Source organism: Triplophysa dalaica, chromosome 11 (genome assembly GCF_015846415.1).
Source record: "Triplophysa dalaica isolate WHDGS20190420 chromosome 11, ASM1584641v1, whole genome shotgun sequence".
Taxonomy (NCBI): Eukaryota; Metazoa; Chordata; class Actinopteri; order Cypriniformes; family Nemacheilidae; genus Triplophysa; species Triplophysa dalaica.
This window is the reverse complement of record NC_079552.1, coordinates 14,028,679-14,046,926: the sequence shown is the minus strand read 5'-3', so window position 1 is coordinate 14,046,926 and position 18,248 is coordinate 14,028,679. Positions and strand designations below refer to the sequence as shown.

Sequence of the window (18,248 nt, the reverse complement as noted above, 5' to 3'; positions counted from 1 at the left end):
CTGACATTTCACCAATATGACTTATATATTTTGTTAGTTACCCTTGTCTTGGGTTTGTGTCCATAAAATAGAAGTGAAAGGGTAACGTTAGGTCTACCGCCTTGTTCTGCAGAAGAAAGTAACCGGTTGAAAATTAAATAAGAAATAAAAGAGTGATTAGTGACAGCATATTCATTCAGTGAAAAAATATATAAATAAATAAAAAGTCTACATTCATACCTGTATTTATTATTGGAATGGTGTAATATAGCAGTTGTTCAAACAATATATTTTAAAAACAAATGACTATGAGAGATTATTTAGTCATGACATTCACAACCTCTTGAAACTAGCGCTAAAAACAATGGAACGAACCATCTGCGACACATGGAGGGGTGACGCAAGTATTAGCTACTTTGGTCTCAACCACTGATATTTAGGTCTTAACAAGTCCCGTTGTCCCTCGAAGTGACAATAAAACAGCTTTATTAATGATAGAAAGATGTACATTTTCACCGTTCTTTGATTAATAAGCATCATACCAAAATAAAGTATGCATAACAGTTAAGTCTGCGCAGACCACAGAAATAGTTGTGCATTGCACATCCTGTTACAAAGAAATGCCATCGCCGCGAAAAATATACACTATGCTCAACTGACATGTTTCTTTGCAGTAAGAAACTTATAAATTTATATAAAATTATAAAGTCGTTTGTTGAGTAAGACTGTATAAAAAAGGCTTTTGGACATCATCTGTGGTTCTCGCTGTCCCTTTAAGAGCTCCGGTAAGGATTTGCTTTCAGACGCACATGAACCGTCCGCTACTGGTTCAAACCAGTTTTCTGAGTCTGCGCAGTAAGTGTAAACAGGAAGAAGAGTGCAAAATTAAACACGGTTGATAGACGTAGAAGAAGAGTGCAAAATTAAACACGGTTGTTGGACATTGCGCTGCATTGACAGGATTCATATTAGTCCGCGCTGCAATATCCGACGTTTTCTGTATATCAAACAGCTCGATTGTTCGTCGTTTATTCAAGTCTAGCACACGATGTAACGCATTCATTGTCGCAAAGACAGCTCACAGAGAAAACAGCGGTTAGTTGGTTGGCTGCCTACCGACTCTGACAAACTTATCGTTTAAAGAAGCTTTCATTTGTTTACTTTGTGGCAAGCAGAAATTTATTGTATTATCAATAAAAAATTGTTTGCTACGACTACGTGGTCTTATAAAGGTAAAGTCTGCTGGTAGTTTAATGCGGTGAGTCTACATCCTATTGAATTCCGTTCCAAGCAAGATGGCCTACTAACCCAGTATCTAATCACGGGATTTTTTCTGCGCGAGCAAAGCGTTGGCTGACGTATAACCCAGTATTTTAAAAAGCAGTGGTACGTGCGTACGTAAAGATGGTCCAGAAAGACAAGATAATTGAGTCGTCAGAGCCCGAGAGTGAAGCAAATCCAGTGCCAGACGAAGCGGCTGCGGAAACGCTAGGTCCAGTTGACGAGCCATGCATTGGAGTTGAGAGAACAGGCCGACAAAAATTTCTCACTGGTGTTGTAGAGGGTGAGCAAACGGGAAAAGCAAGCAACAATGCACACGACATGAACAAAAATTATATTCAATCGATTTGGTTGCCAACAGTGTTTAAATAAACAATATTTTGAATATATGTTTAGAGTGTTTGCATTAACTGACTAAAGCATGTGGTTCAGGAATGTGTGCCGCTTGTCAAAACCTTTTGTTTGACTTGTTCAACAGGATTCTATGGACGGCCATGGACAATGGAACAAAGAAAAGAGCTTTTCAGGAGGTATTAAAAAACACGTTTATACATGTAGTGTAACGGTTCTATTGTCTTCAAATTAGCATAATGCATCAAAATTGTATTTCTTTTAAATAGGCAGCAGAAATGGGGATTGAACACGTATCTATATGCCCCAAAAGATGACTACAAACACAGAATGTTCTGGAGAGAGATGTATTCTGTTGAAGAAGCAGGTGATTGTCATATCAAGCCTTTTCACATGGTATGATTGGTTGTGCTGTATATGACTTGAGTTGATTGTTTTTTTCATTTATTTTAAAGAACAACTCACAACCCTAATAAGCGCTGCTAAAGAGCATGGGATTGAGTTCATTTATGCCATTTCCCCGGGACTGGACATTACATTCTCAAATCAGAAGGAAGTGTCTACACTGAAAAGGAAGCTGGACCAGGTAAGAATAAACCAAATCCTCACATTGCGGGCTTAAGTGTTATTCTGCTTTACATTTTGTACATTTCTGTCTGTCTTTAATTCAGGTCTCTCATTTTGGGTGCAAGTCCTTCGCCTTACTGTTTGATGACATAGATCATAACATTTGTCCAGCTGACAAGGAGGTATTCAGCTCTTTTGCCCATGCGCAGTTGTCCATAACCAATGAGATCTTCCAGTATTTGGGAGAACCTGACATATTCCTATTTTGCCCCACAGGTAACTAGTCCTTACCCATGCATTTCCTTATGTTAATTTCTATCCTATCCACTGCTATAACCTAATGTTTTTTTTCTTAAGAATATTGTGGGACGTTTTGTTATCCAAACGTGGCTCAATCGCCGTACCTGCGTACAATTGGTGAAAAGCTGCTTCCTGGAATTGAGGTGCTGTGGACGGGTATGCTGTTTTTTTTTTCAGGGAACATCTGTGCTGGAGTACTGTCTCCTTTGTATTTTACAATGCCTTTTGTTTTTGACAGGTCCGAAAGTTGTTTCAAAGGACATAACTGTTGAATCTATTGAAGAAGTTACAAAGATTCTGAGGAGAGCCCCTGTCATTTGGGACAATATTCATGCCAATGACTATGACCAGAAGCGGCTGTTTTTGGGGCCTTATAAAGGCAGGTCTTCAGAACTCATACCTCGGCTTAAGGGAGTCCTTACCAACCCCAACTGTGAATTTGAGTCCAATTTTGTCGCCATTCACACACTAGCCACATGGTATAAGTCTAACATGAATGGAGTTAGAAAAGATGTTGTCATGAGTAAGTATGTCTTCAATAAAACATCATTTTGTTTATAAACAGATTTCAGATCTTTATTTTGTAGTGTCAACCAGCATTATTGGCCACATTTTTATCTGGGCCTCTTGCATAAAGTCTTCATAGCTTTTGATTTCTCCTCTTAGCGGACAGTGAAGACAGCACTGTGTCTATTCAAATAAAGCTGGAAAATGAGGGAAGTGATGAGGAGCTAGAAACAGATATTCTCTACAGCCCACAGATCGCTCTCAAGCTGGCTCTTTCTGAATGGTTGAGCGAATTTGGAGTGCCTCATCAGTACAACAGTAAGCATTTGTTCTTATTTTGGTTGTTTCTGCATTTGCAATCAGCATGTCCATGTAACAATCTTCTCTTTACAGGTCGACAGGTACCTCACAGTGGAGCAAAAAGCACTTCTATGGCTGTTCCACCGCTTAACGCAACTTGTCGGATCTCTACGGCTACAGTGACCACAGTCTTCCAACAGCCAATCATGAGCCAAGCCGTGCCTCTTAGTGAAGACCCACACATACTCTGCAAAGAAGAGGAGGTGGAGGTGGAGAAGAAGGACCTAGACGAAGAACCTATGGAGATGGTTGTAGAGAAACACGACGAGGCGGAGGACGCTAAAAGCGTCAACCAGATCCTCACGGAAATCGTCAAGGCTAAGATGTCTGAAGATCTCAAACCCATGGACACTGATAAAGAGAGCCTGACAGAGTCGAAGTCTCCAGAGATGTCTATTCAGGAGGATTCAGGCAGTGACATCGCACCGATGCAGACTGATGATCAGCTCAATAAAGAAGTGTTTGTTCCAGGTCCTAATGAGAAACCGTTGTTCACTGTAGAGCCGGTTACTCTGGAGGATCTCACCCTGCTGGCTGAGCTTTTTTATCTGCCATATGAGCATGGTCCAAAGGCAGTACAGATGCTTAAAGAGTTTAACTGGTTGAGAGCCAATAGCAGTTTTGTCATTGTTAACTCCACAGAAAAGGATCCAGAGAAGGTGAGATGGCACACTAGGTATGTCATGTGTAGCTTACTGCTAAAACCAAAGCGGGGAAGGATAGTGCAGTACAGTTCCTTTAATATGTGGGTATTTATTTAGCCAACTTCTCACAGATTTCCAGTTTTCCATGTGCTTGAAAATGAGTCCGTGCAGAAAATTTGAAAATTCCCAGAGAACAAAACTTTTATTAAAATTTTTAGTTAGAGCTATTTTAGCCTAAAAGATATTATCGTGAAGAGGATAAAAACTATTATTTATACCATTTGAACAAAAATCTTCAGTCAAACAAAATGGTGGAAATGCAATAATTATTAAGACCACTAGGTAGAGCCTTTGAAATAGGAATAAGTACATTTTGTTAGTTATAAACAAATGTTTAGCAGTTGCTTCTGAGTTGCATTAAAAATGAAAATTGCGTGCTAATGACAATTTTATTTCCATTTAGTTTACTCAAGTAGCTGAATGGCATTCCAGAGCAGTTAACTTTGAAGAGATGTGCTGCTCTGTCATCCAGATGTTCACCAGACTTTCCAACTCCGCCAACAGGACCATTCTGTATGACCTGTATCCCTATATCTGGGATATAAAGAGTATCATCTCAATGGTGAAATCATTTGTTCAGTGGTTAGGTAGGTATGGCGTCATATCTCTTTGTTGTTGCTCAAGGCTTTTTACCCATACTGAGCCCATGAAATTCTTTAATAAACATTATTCTGTAGTAAAGTTTGTGCTATAAACTATAGTAAAACCGCTGCGTGTCACATCATTAGTCTGTAAAGCTTTCGCATGTACACTTCATGATTCATAGGGGCATCTGTGAGATTTAAGGTGCTAAAAATGGACTCCTTAACAGATGGCAGCGCATATTTTTAGACCCGAGAGCGTAAATTGGCACTTCTCTACAAAAAACTCATACAGCTAAATTCTTATCACCTTCAGTTCACACTTTAGGTATGAACGGCTCCACGCAGCACTAAAATTTCTTGGGCTAAGTTTGATATTTATGCAAGTGAAATCTAGTTTGTAAATATTGTTTTCCTCCACTGACTGGATGCTTTCCTCATTGCTAGCCAATCCCTAGGACACTCTAGATGGTAGGCTGAATTGTAATTGGTTGGCTGTGGTCAGAGTTGCCAGAGTGGGTGCTGCTGCTTGCTGTGCGTATCATTGTGAATTAACTTGGCAACATCCGTTGCCGTCTCTTTCGATCAAGGGTGTGATCGTGGAGGAAAGTAGGCCCCTCACGCCCTGGCGCTCCGCGCATGCGAACTTTGAAAGCGGCTGTGTAAGGCTATTCTGGTGCGTTATAAACGATAATTGACATTTTTATAGACCCACTGTTAGTACGGTCGTATTATGCTTTTCAGTTGTACTCCACAAACAACCTCAGTGTATGCATTACTCTAACTGAACTGGTCTTGGGTGAATATCTCGTTTTTAGCATATTTTAAAGTAACATATTCCATTAAACTATGAAACATGCACATCATTTTTTATTTCTTTGTAAAGTCTGAAAGCACCTTGTCCATTAGGTGGCTAATGTTTTATTGTGATGTGTGTGTGTGTGTGGTATCTATATGACTTAGGGTCATTGCTGCAGTTCAGTTAGAGTAATGGATTCTGTTCCAAATGAGGTTTTTGTCGGAAGTTGGTTGAGTAATTATAGCACCAGCATGGCCTGGGTTACCTTGGTAACCACATTTCATTCACAGGTTTCTGTCCAACCTTATAACAAAGCAACGCAGCAGGCAGCAACCAAAACTGGCATGCCACATCTAAGTATGTGCTAAAAAATTGAGGGTGGAAACATTTATAAATGTTATAAGTGTTCTGTAAAACTAGAATCAGTACATTGAGCATTGGCCCACCCAATGCCGATTCCCATCGCACAGCTCTCAGAAAGAGACTTAACTGTGCTATTTATAATGGAATAATAGTAATACTGAAATCCACTCTTTGCTCTAAAAATGCATGGAGAGTCTGAAACGGTCAGTTTCCAACAAGGCCTGATCTTCCTTCCCGTCCAAAGCAGTGCCGATAGCATTCAGTCAGCGCCTCACTGCTGTTGTGCTGAAATCAATTTACTAATGAGTTCTTCTATTGTTTTTCCCTTAATTATGTACAGATGGAAGAATCCTCAGCACAAGTTTCTACTGCTGTTGGGTGGACAGTGCGTTGGAAACTGCGTTTACCTTTTTTTTCTTTTGCGGGTTTTGAAGATGTACATTTAGTTTATCTTTACATATTTTCTTTCAATGCCTCAGGAAAGGAAGGGTTTTTGTATGAAGTCACATTTGCGCAGCGATAGCTCAAGTGTAAGATGTTTAACCCCCCTATTCTTTCTCTGCCAACTCTAACATGGTTTTTGTTTCTATCAGTAGGCCCCACTGAAGTGGCTCAGACCAGCTTTACCGCACCATCTTGGGGGAAAATCCAGACCTCTCAGCTGTAGTACAACAAACTTACTAAGCTAGCGGGTTGGTCACAAAGTTAGAAAATAATACCATAAAAAGAGACAAGGGAGTGGTAAAATTCCCCTCAGATGGTGCGTGTGATGTTTGTCCAGTCGTTTCGCAGCAGAATGTGTGTTAGGTATGATCAAATTTGAGTGAAAATTGGAAAACAAGTTTGACACTTGTGACTGCGCCGCATTTGTCTTGTTACATGACGCTGAGATCTCATCCTTTCACATTGGTACTGCTGCAATAGAAGTTCATCAATTCTTCCGTTGCAATAGTAAGCGTAGCTGCTTTGTGGCAAGAAAAGAGCACCTGGTTCTATCTTGGATATCACCGTAGGAGCAAACAGGTGCCAAAAATGGACATTTGTGTAAAAGAGGGGGGTTGTTTTTTGTAATTTGCCCATGAACGGTTCAGCAAGCCAAATGATAAGCTTTTATTAATGAAGCATTTACAGTGGTGGAAAGCTTCTTAGTCATGTGACAAGGCAGATAGGTCTAAATGTGACTTCAGATGAGGTTTTGAACTCAGAGGGCTTACACAGCTGAAGCAACTTTTGTACCAGCGAGCGAAGAGATGACCCACAACCAAGGAAATCCCCAAACAGGCTGTCATAAATGTAGATGCAGCGATTTGTAAATGTTCTTATCGGACTGCAATAATGTTCAGTGATACGTCCCTTACGATAAGCACACTTTATCATAAATGCTTCATTTCAGGAGCATTCGAAAAACAAACTGCTTAAGTTATGTGCCCGAATCAGGCATTGTTGTCAGCGTAAGCCCTCTGTAAACGTAATGTTTAACTGCCGAAAGTTTTTCACAATTGTTGACGTTGAGGCGTAGTTTTTGTAGTATCTGCGTTTATTTTCAATGGCGTCATTTGGAATTAAGACACCTCTACCCTATACCCCTTCCCCCTCATTATGCCAGAAAGCCCCTCACATGTTTTCCGCTTGGATCTGATCTCAACAGGGTGTCGTAGACAGTCAACAACACAGTTCTTAAGTGGCGACCAAGAGCCCTGGGCCTTTAGGGGCGGTCTAGCAGGAGAGTTCCAGGTATCAAATATTGAATTACCAGCACAATGTTGCAAGAAGATTTTTTTTTTTTTGAGATGTTGGTATGGCTGCAGAATGCTACGGTTTGGTCTGTTTAAGGTGAGCTGTGAGTAGCTGTATATGAAGGGTGTTCAGAAGTTTAAAATGTAATGGGGCTAGAGGCTACAGTCCGATCCAGTGGTTGGGGTGTTGGTGTTTGATAACCCAGAAAAAAATTTGATTTCTTTCAGCAACTGCCCAAATGAGATGCTGCTTTTCCTCTTGCGCCTGCGACAGCGCAACATGGCTAGATTTTATTTTATGACATCTGGTTTCTTTGCAGGATACAGCGCTAAATTATCCTCATATTTTGTCTGCGCATGCGGCTGCGACACTACTCCTGCGCGTGCGACTGCGAATCTGCCTGCATAAAGCTCCATGAAGAAATGATTTGTTATCGATCTGGTCCTTCAATTCTTAATATCTCCCAACTATTCATTAAACTATTTAAAACGTCTGTCATGAAACAAATATATGTGAAGTTTGAAACTGGAAGTATTTGGTTCATGGAGTTTTGCTCTGCGCGCCAGCATCATTCTTTTCTCAACAGGAAGTTCTTGCGCAGCGAAAGAAAAGAGCGGGAAAGGAGCATCTCCTTTAGCCAGCAAAGCCTTTCTCAGACCAAGCCTGCGCACTTTCGTTACATTTTGGTTTCTCGCGGGGAAAAAAGGCACGCGTAGAAAAGGAACTGTTGTCATGATGTTAGATATGCTGTTTACATGCTCTTTCTGTACACTGACCAACCGGACAAGCACATTTATTTGTCAAAGCATTTGTTTTAATGCTGGTTTGGTGTGTGTTTGTGCAGCTGGAGCAGGTAAACTCAGGCTGAAGTTTCAGTAACAGTTCACTAACTCTTAATTTAAAAGAGTACTTAACTATACTACACTTTTGCTTTGGTCTTCACAGAGACTGTTGCCAATTGATGGGGCAAATGATCTTTTTTACCAGCCACCACCATCAATGCCCACTTCAAAAATCTATACCATAAGGCCTTACTTTCCCAAGGATGAGGTAGGCTTTGTATCAACACTTATCCATTGTACATTTTATGTTGGTTATAATTTGCCTTGCGTTCAGTCAAGCCATCTCTCCTCTCATGTTTCCTCCAGTATGAAAACTGTAGATGTTTTATACCTTTAAAAAAATCAGTTTTCAGTTCAGTTTAAGCTCTGCTTTTAGGTTTATTTGCAGAATGATCTGAACTATTCTGCTGAAACAGCAGTCTGGTCCACCTGTTAGTCTTGTTTAGAAGGATCATTCTCAACTGTATGTGGAACGAGAGCTGTCAGATGCCTTCACACGCTGCTTTTCTGCTTTCTCTACCCTCAGTCTTCTGTCTATAAGATCTGCAAGGAGATGTACACTGAGGCATGTGAGGGCATTTCTTTTACAGATGAGTCACCGGACCTAATTGGAGACAGGTGCAGTTTGAGCTTGTCCCTACACCATTTACTCCTTTTAGTGTGTTAAGGATGTTGATGATTGTTGTTTTAAAATTAAAATTTTAAATTGATGTTTGTCCTATCTTCACAACAGGTTAGTGGGGGTTTTTCTAACAATCAGCCCAGATTATGGCTTTGTACTCGAAGATGAGGAAGGTGTTTGTGGCTATGCTCTGGGCACTGTGGATGTCAAACCTTTCCTGAAGAAATGCAAGGTGAGCTGGATACCATGCATGCAGGAGAAATACAACAAGCCAGACACAGAGAAGGACCTGTCAGATGCTGAGGTAAGAGCCCACTCTACTTGTGTCATTACTTGCATATCAAATCAGTTCACAAAGTGATTACAGTGATATAATTCTTTTTATAGAAAATGATGCTAAGCTTCCATGAGGAGGAGGAGGAGGTTCTGCCAGAATCATTCCTCAGTAATTTCCCATCGCTTATTAAAGTGGACATTCATGCAAAGGTTACCGACCCAAGTGTTGCCAAGAGTATGATGGGTTGTCTCCTCTCGTCGCTAAAATCTAATGGTAAGTTGTGATAGTTTGGGTGACTGGTGTGGTCATACATGGAGGCGGTAATTCAGAAGTTTTGAGATTGGAAAAGTAAATGTTAAGAGCATTAAAATAAATAAGAAATAATATTAATTTAAATACTAATTTAATAAGAATAGAAAGATTCAAGATAATTCTGAGGTTTAATAAAATTAAATTCGATTTCAAATTAAATTAAAATTGATACGTTCATTTTAACTTCTGTACAAATGATCAAGTTTTCTTGCTTGATATGAGTCCATATCAAGAAAATGCTTTCATTAAAGCAAAATGGTGTCATCCGTTAAATGTTTTCTTTTTGTGGTGTTGGAAATATTACCTTGGTCTCTTCCTTAGGATGCCATAAAAAGTAGCAGTGATTTATTTCTAAACGTATATTCTTCTTCATTTTCAGGCTCACTTGGTGCTTTCTGTGAAGTCCGACAGATGGACAAAAGAATGATGGACTTTTATAGCAAGCTCGGTTGCTTTGAAGTTGCCAAAATGGAAGGATTCCCAAAAGACGTTATCATAATGGGGAGAAGTTTGTAAATCTAAGCTGCCTAACCATCACACATAGGAGCCTCCAAAAAGTGCACAAAGCTTTGGCCCACTTTTAAGGTCCAGAAATCTTGCTACCTGTTCATAAAACAATCACATGTTTGTAATAGCAACTCTGTAATGGTAGCTCATTTCATCTAATTATGCACTTCTAGAATTGTGTAGGTGCTGTTCATAGAGATTGTTTTTTGCCAGTCAGTGGTGATGTGTTTAAAAGAGTTTGCAAGTGAGCGGATGTATATATGCACACATTTGTGTGTGTTGAGGGGCGCGACAAGTGGTAAAGAATTGAAGTTTGAGCCTGCAAGAGTAGCTTGAGCTGGCCAAGTGCCACTAAACTTGCTTGATCTCTTAGATGCGGCTGGATTGCAGTTTGTGTTCAGCACATGTGCATGTTTAAATTGACATGTATAGATTCTTCAGGCTAAAACTTGCCATTTCTTCATATAAGAAATTCAATTTACACTTTCATCACTTTAGTATTTTTAATTAGTTCATTTCAATACTTTACAGTCTTCTAGCAATAATCTAGAATGAGGTTGTTGAACAGCCAGGGTATGTTATTGCTTTTCAAAACAATGGAATAAATTCTGCAATTTTCCAGGTGCAGTGCGAGTGAGCTCATATGTAGAATGCAGAATCCTAAAGGTATCCTTTATAGTATGATATGATACTCCACAACCTGGAAAACAGGCAATCTGAAAATTTGAATTGGCAGAACTGAATACAGTTAAAGCATTATTCTACATTAAAGCTGCATGAGATATGTTTTTGTGAACGCCTTTGGCATGTGTATCTTCTAATGATACATGTTTATTTTTTGTAAAGATGACTTTTGTTTAATTTACACCCTCGCCTGTAATTTAAATTAATAAGATTTACCCTTTGTTTAAAGTGGTGTATTATAATTTGAGATAAATCTGACATCAGGTATGTTTTAAAAAAAAACACACACACAATTGAAAGCCTTGAAGTACACTTTGGTTGATATTATACTTTCAACCAAAGTGAGATCTGAAAATGAACTTCAATGAAGCTACAGTCATTGAGTTTTCCCTTCAATGCCTTTCTAAATGAAGATCTACCTTTTTTGTTCAAGTTTAATAGCACCATATTTGTATTTGGCTTTCTGGGAAATTTAATCTCAATGTGCAAACAACCCTATGTCAGAAATACCTGTCCACATGTATTATGCATAATATTCTCAATACTGATTATATGTTAAGTTGTATTATTTTATCTAAATTACTCACAAATAATAGTTTTACCATTTATGTTACCCTGAATAACCATGAGCACAAATCGCTCCCATAGACTCCTGTATGTAATGATGCAAGTAATGCCTGAGTTCAGAAAAAATGTAAATAGTTATATGCTTGTGATGGGCCAACCATTTGGGTCTTAACGTTTTCGATATTTTCTCATTCACCCCCAAATTAAAGGGGCACTGTAATCTCAAAAAATGGCTATTGTTTATTTGTGTAGCAGTCAGAATGCCGTTGCTAGGCTCATTGCTTATTTGGTTCATCATTTTTAATGTAAAGGGCTTTTTCATTTTTTATTTAGGTTATATACAATGCTTTTCTGTACCTTGGTGTAATTATGATTATGTATATGTAATATAGTTGTTATTTCTGTAAGATTTGTATGTGATTAAGATGGTTATTAAAATGTTAAATAAAATCTGCCGTAAATCAGAGTGAATGAGTATGAGCGAGAGAAAAATATTTATCGCTCATAAACATTTCAAAACACAAGTGAAAATGTTTTCCAAACGTGATCATTAGGCTCATGCTTGCGTGAGTTCAGTCCACGTGCCCGATCATAAATGGTGAAGAGATGTCACCTATCTACAATTATTTTAATTGAAGAATAGAAAGTTTCAAATGCTACAGAGGCAGAAGGCATTCAACATAAGACATGAAAGTCTTAAAACATTGAAACTAAAAAGAACATGATAATAGAAAAGAGAAAAAAGTATTAAGTTATATGGTTATTAAAACAGCATTTTGATTCTTCATTTTTTGTGGAGCTTTTAAGAAGAAATACCTTAGAAATAATAAATAAACGTGGGGATTTAAGAAGTCTACTTTTATGTTTAAAATATTTAACCATTATTATAAAATTATTAAGTTAGTAAAATAAAACACGTCCCCGCATTCTTTGGCGTGTTTTATTTTTTTAGCACAATTAGCACAAACTATGCAGTTTTTATTTTATTATAAGAAAAGTTTTTAAACGTTTTTTCTTTGTGCAAAGTGACTAATAAAACAGCTCATTCTTTGATATCTAACCGATCTACAATTTAGTTCTACGTCCCTGTGTTGATGACGTCATGATTCCTGCGACGTTTCTCGTGTAGTACTCGTCACATGTGTTTTGAAAGCGCGACCTGCACAGTACATTCCAGTGTCCATTGAATTAATATTACTTACGTTTGAATAATTATGTCGTGTCTGGACGACGAAGCGTCGGACTGTGCGGATCACTCGCACTCACGATTGGAAAGCTATGTTTTCAGTAAGATCAGTTCTCATAAGTTTGTGTAGTATGTTTTGTAGATTTGCTTACAACACACGTGTTACTGCAAGAGTCGGTTCTTATCTTTAATGATTGTAATCGTTGTTAAAGTTCAATAATTCGATTCAATATGTGTATTTTGTTTTTTATGTGAATCATATTATGCTTAATATTGCTGTATTTGTAATCCTGTAGGTTGTCAGCTGTCCTCTGAAGTTCCATTTTACACATTTCAGGCAGATGAAGATGATGGTGTGGAACATTTTCTCGAGCTGAGAACGGTTCGTGCAATATTACAATTATAATAGCTCTCAGAAGTGTGGGGATCTGTGTCAGGGTCATTTACACTTTTCTCAAACCGTTAGATATGTCTGGGTGATGGTGCCAAAGAGGAGAATAACGTGGTGGAGGTGACTGCTATGAATCACCAAGGAAAGAAAATATCAGTGCCTCTAGCAAATCTTCACATTTCCTGTTTGCCCATGGTAAAGTATCAATACCAGTTATTGTGTCTTTATATTTTACTTTTGTAGATTATTATTTCTTCTAATGTCTGTTTTCACGTATGTTTTCACTCAGATAAGCCTAGGGGAGTTTGAGTTGATTGCTCCTGTCACACTACGCCTGAAATCTGGATCTGGACCCGTGACTGTCAGTGGGCTACATTTAGTTGGTGAGTAATAAAACGTCCTATTTTATGCCCGATAAAGACTGTCCTTTTATTGCAACAATACATGTAAAGTAGTTTTTGATTGCGATTTATATATTTGCAGATTATACTAAATATATATTCTATATTCGGAATGCTCATTTCGTTATTCTTCCACCCTTTCAGCCACAGAGAATGAAGAGTCTGAAATGTCAGATGAGGAGGAGGAGGATGATGATGATGAGGAGGATGAAAGCGAAGAGGAAATGCCCTCTGTCAAACCAGCAAAGAAAAAGCAGAAGCTTTAAACTCATAGTTACTCAATTTGTACGTTTTATACAATTTTAGATTTAATGTTCTTCTATGACATTGTTGGAGGGTGGCCATGTTGTCCGTTTATGTTCTTTCAGACGTTAATTAGCTAGTAAAGGGTCAAAGCCTCCATGAACATTTGACTTTACCGACATCTCGTGTTAAAAACATTTAACAGTAAAACGTATTGATTTCAGCTGTGAAAGCTGTCATTTCAGTCTACATCTGCATTTGGGGAAAGCACCAGCATTGTTCTCAACTGTTTTTCCTTATAATGCACAGTGTGTAACTTTTCTACTTAATTTTTTAGGCAATCCTTGTCTGTTTTTGAAGGACTGACCAAATCAGGGTTTTTGATGGAGTGTTTGTTGAGATCAGTTGTAAAGGAGTCCCGTGGTTGCCATTTTTACAGTTTTAATGACGGATTCTGTAAATAAAATGTTGTTTTGGTAGAACCAGTGCCTGTTTTTACTGTTTTAATAAACAAGCTCATTTATAAAGGTGTTGCTCCATTCAACAGAATATTGTGAAGACAAATTAATGCTTTTGATTTCATTTAAGCATAATGTTCATTTTGCAAAAGTGGGAAAGATCTTAAAGTATCAACTTCTTAACCAGTTATCATTCTCAGTTACTGAAATAATAAACTAAGATCATTTTCTTGAAGAATAATGGATAAGTAGAAAACTATTAAATGAAATGTCAATGCATTTGTAAATAAACTAGAGAGAGAAAAGCATGTATATTTTCTTACATAGTTTCCGTTGCGTTTGTCTCGTGTGGTCCCTTTAACATGACGCTTATAGTGAGTGACGTCACCTAACTCCCCCTAGTAACCCTCGGCGGCGTCTCGGAAGATAGCCGGAGAATTACAAGATGGTGAGAATTTATCTACCTCTAGTCTTGTCTTTATTTTTTATTCATCACCAACTTTTTAACTTAATCCGATGTCGGTCTATGACGGTCGGTGATCGTAAAATATAGTTGGATAGTTGGACTATTCTTTCTGTTTTGCCGAATTTAAAGTGGTTTATCTGTAGGTGCCAGACATGATCTGAAATGTTTTTCTTGAGTTTGTTTTGATGACGTTCTTGAATGAAAGAGGATTTTTGTCCTTTCTTTATAGAGTCGTTTCATATTGCAATAAATGTTCTGGTTACTGAGCAACATATGTCATTTTATTCCAGGGTTTGCTGTCAATCCTTAGAAAACTAAAGAGTGCCCCTGACCAGGAGGTCCGTATTCTGCTGCTGGGATTAGACAACGGTGGGAAAACAACACTTCTAAAACAGCTGGCTTCTGAAGATATAAATCACATCACACCAACACAGGTAACACAGATTGTATCACACCGTCAATTGTGGTCCTGATCTAAAAGGCTAAACTGATGACAGTTGTGAAAATGAATAATATGCATGAATGTAGATAAATTAAATATTTTATTTTACTTAATCACAGTATAACCTTACAGTTACTTTCTTTTCCTTTGTCCCTGTCAGGGCTTTAACATTAAGAGTGTGCAGTCTCAGGGCTTCAAACTGAATGTCTGGGACATTGGAGGCCAGAGGAAGATTCGGCCGTACTGGAGAAACTACTTTGAAAATACAGATGTGCTTGTGAGTGTCTTTGAAACATATGTGCTTCAGGCAAATACGTCAGACCAGAGAATCAAATGTAAATTAGATCCCACATACTTGTCTTTAAACATATATAATATATAATAAGAGATCCCTTGTTTGCTTAACCTTGTTTTTCACAGCCTTATGTTTTTGCATTTCAGATTTATGTCATAGACAGTGCAGACAGGAAGAGATTTGAAGAAACAGGACAGGTATAAAATCTGTCTTTACAGCAAATATACTGATCAGTGATTGCTGTCTTTATTATAAACCGGGAGTTTTACAATATTGATGTTTTGTAATGATTGAAATTGCATAATTGATATACAATACAAATACTTTCTTAATATGCCTTTCTTCAAGCAGTACTTTTTTCCAACCTCACAGTGACTGCGAATGAAGTATTTAAATCAGTTATTGATTGAATGACACACCTGAATCTGAATTATTGTGTGTTGTGCAGGAGTTATCTGAGCTACTGGATGAAGAGAAACTCAATGGCGTGCCTGTTTTAATCTTTGCCAACAAGCAAGACCTGCTGACAGCGGCTCCAGCCTCTGAGATCGCTGAGGGCCTGAACCTGCACACCATTCGGGACCGCATGTGGCAAATCCAGTCCTGCTCCGCTCTTACAGGAGAGGGAGTTCAAGTGAGTTCATCTATCTTCATTCACTGTTTATTTGTTTTCACCAAAAGGAGAACCTTGAAGAAAACTTCAAGGCAAATGATAATGTATTTCATTGCATCTTGAATCCATATTTGGCATTTTACACAATGTATTTTCCTCATTCAGGATGGTATGAATTGGCTCTGCAAGAATGTCACTGCAAAGAAGAAGTAGTGACTCAAGCTCCTTCTGTTCACCGATCCAGAGAATGTGAAAAACTCTGTGGGCTGTATGGATTCTCTACCAGCTTGTTAAATGGAGGTGAACCCAGATGCCAGCTGGCGATGTTCAGGGGAATGTTTCTGACCCTAACCCATTGGGGCCACCTAAGCTATCACCATTCTCTCTGTCATTCTCGTTTCCAGTTACTCTGTAAACACTGTGCAATAGCATGTTGTTCTTTATAATATTACAGTCAACCACTGAAGTTGTGTGTGTGTGTGTGTGTTAGATCTAGTTTGGCATCAATTCTTGGAACATATATTTTTCCACATCACAGATTTCTAAGACTTGTTTGTTCTAGATGTTTTATACTATGCTAGATTTTATTACAGGCTGTTGCATTACAAATAGAAAGCATTACTTGCATAGCCTGTGTCTGCTTTTGCTGGCTTGAACCGCAACGTTATGAAAGCCAATCTGTCAAATATTTATCTGAGAGGTGAATATAGAGCTAAATCACATTGCAAAGCAGTCAACCCAGAGTTAGTTGACAGGTGTGCTTGTAACAGGTTTAACAAGCTTAAGCATCTGGTTGTTGCAGTAGAGGCTCTTTGTATTTATGAGGGCAAAAGCATTAATTTCACATGATGTCCTTGTAAATGAACAGTTAGAAGATCTCTTTTACAAACAGGAAATGGGTTAAGAGCAGGTGGTGCTGTAGCAAAACCGTTTTTATAGCCTCTAAAGATTTTTAATCATGTCTTGTTCGTTCTGTCTGTTTTACCAAATTAAACAAGACATTTTTAAAGGTGTTAATCTTTGTTCTACATTTTTGTGCTTTCAGGTTTTATGAGGGTTATGGTAGCTTTGTACACTCGATCGTATGATGTTCATCTGTTCAAAATGAGAGACTGAGAAATATCTCAGTGAGACACCTAGTTTCAGAATGTTATTTCAGTCTATCATACTCATACTTTCCACAGTCATCGTTTATTCTCTCGCTAAATGCATATATATATATATATACACTGCCGGGCCTAAAAAAGACACTCAAAAAATGCTTGGACCGCCTTTGGCTATGACACACTTTAACTCTGCCATGGTTTCAACGGCCTTTTGTTTCGTTTTATTTAGATTTTGAGTCAAGATTTTAGAGCCACATCATGTTATGGCACATTTAACTTAAAATCAAATGTATTCCTGCAAGGCTGTAAATGTCAATGTTTAATGACCAGTATTGGCCCGCTTTGATCAATGTCCATTGTGCACTCTTTCAATTATGTATGATGGACTGTAAAGTGACGTTATCTCTGGTCAGCTACATGAACACCGCACCAGGTTCTGTGTCAATTTATATTGAGAAAGGAAGAGAGAAAGAGAGACACTGGCAGGTGATATTGCCCTGACCTTGTGTTCCACTGGGGCTCCCTTCCCCACACAGAGGGCAAGGCTAATGTCACACCTTTGTCAAATCCTGCGTTGCTATGGCAACTTATCCAGCTGCTTTATGGTCATGTCAGAACTGTTAAATGTGTAGAGACTTGCTGCTTTTGTAACTGCACCACATTCTTTCCCTGGAGCTGGCAATGCACCTTAGTATAGTTCTCAGAAATCAATTCCTTATTCTTGGTAACTGAAATACATATACATGTGAATTCCGTCTGTAATTGGCAGAAATGCACTTAGAGATGAGTTACGCTTACCTATGTTCTCAGTTCAAGCACAGTACATTCTTAAAGCACACAGTGGGTTTTATGAACAGGGTTTTTCAACACCTCCATTCACAAATCAGACAGTGAGGCACAGACATCGACTGTTTTTTCAGAGTTTGTCCCCTGAATGACACCCAGCCAGAACTCTCCAAATGGACCACCTGGACTGTGAAGGACATGGTGATGATGAGGTCTGTCATTCGCCATTGAGACCGCACCGCTGATTCCTAAATCAGGCACACGGAGACTTTCTGGGTTACATCGAAATGTATACACTACCTGTCAAAAGGTTCAGAACAAGAAAGATTTTTTGATCTGAAGGTGTATGTTTAGATGCCTGAAATTAACTGAAATGTGCAGAAGCGTAATGGACATCTGGTGTTGTCATACGTCGGGATATCAGTTTAGGGTTTATCATGCTGTTGTTTGATATCGGTGAGAAAAAAATATTTACTAATGTTGTTTTCCCTGGTCGTTGTTCAGGTACATAAAGCCTTAAG

The 18,248-nt window shown here is 38.5% G+C and overlaps 3 protein-coding genes across 3 annotated transcripts; all 3 read left to right on the top strand.

Annotated features, from left to right (window-relative positions):
* The first annotated feature begins 750 nt into the window (after nt 1-750).
* On the top strand, nt 751-11,864 carry oga (O-GlcNAcase). Its single transcript, XM_056760262.1, has 16 exons — nt 751-1,543; nt 1,739-1,790; nt 1,881-1,978; nt 2,067-2,197; nt 2,283-2,454; nt 2,536-2,634; nt 2,717-3,001; nt 3,145-3,303; nt 3,379-4,004; nt 4,453-4,636; nt 7,441-7,526; nt 8,475-8,579; nt 8,898-8,989; nt 9,105-9,297; nt 9,381-9,543; nt 9,962-11,864. The coding sequence occupies exons 1-16, from the start codon at nt 1,384-1,386 to the stop codon at nt 10,096-10,098; spliced, it is 2,742 nt and encodes a 913-aa protein (XP_056616240.1). The 5' UTR covers nt 751-1,383; the 3' UTR covers nt 10,099-11,864.
* A 596-nt stretch (nt 11,865-12,460) lies between these two features.
* npm3 (nucleophosmin/nucleoplasmin, 3) lies at nt 12,461-14,043 on the top strand. Its single transcript, XM_056760264.1, has 5 exons — nt 12,461-12,627; nt 12,823-12,908; nt 12,993-13,112; nt 13,207-13,300; nt 13,463-14,043. Exons 1-5 carry the CDS (start codon nt 12,555-12,557, stop codon nt 13,582-13,584), a joined length of 495 nt encoding a protein of 164 aa, XP_056616242.1. The 5' UTR covers nt 12,461-12,554; the 3' UTR covers nt 13,585-14,043.
* Nucleotides 14,044-14,402: 359 nt separating this feature from the next.
* arl3a (ADP ribosylation factor like GTPase 3a) lies at nt 14,403-16,802 on the top strand. The gene is made up of 6 exons (XM_056760263.1): nt 14,403-14,467; nt 14,776-14,919; nt 15,088-15,204; nt 15,369-15,419; nt 15,671-15,856; nt 16,001-16,802. The coding sequence occupies exons 1-6, from the start codon at nt 14,465-14,467 to the stop codon at nt 16,046-16,048; spliced, it is 549 nt and encodes a 182-aa protein (XP_056616241.1). The 5' UTR covers nt 14,403-14,464; the 3' UTR covers nt 16,049-16,802.
* Nucleotides 16,803-18,248: the final 1,446 nt, after the last annotated feature.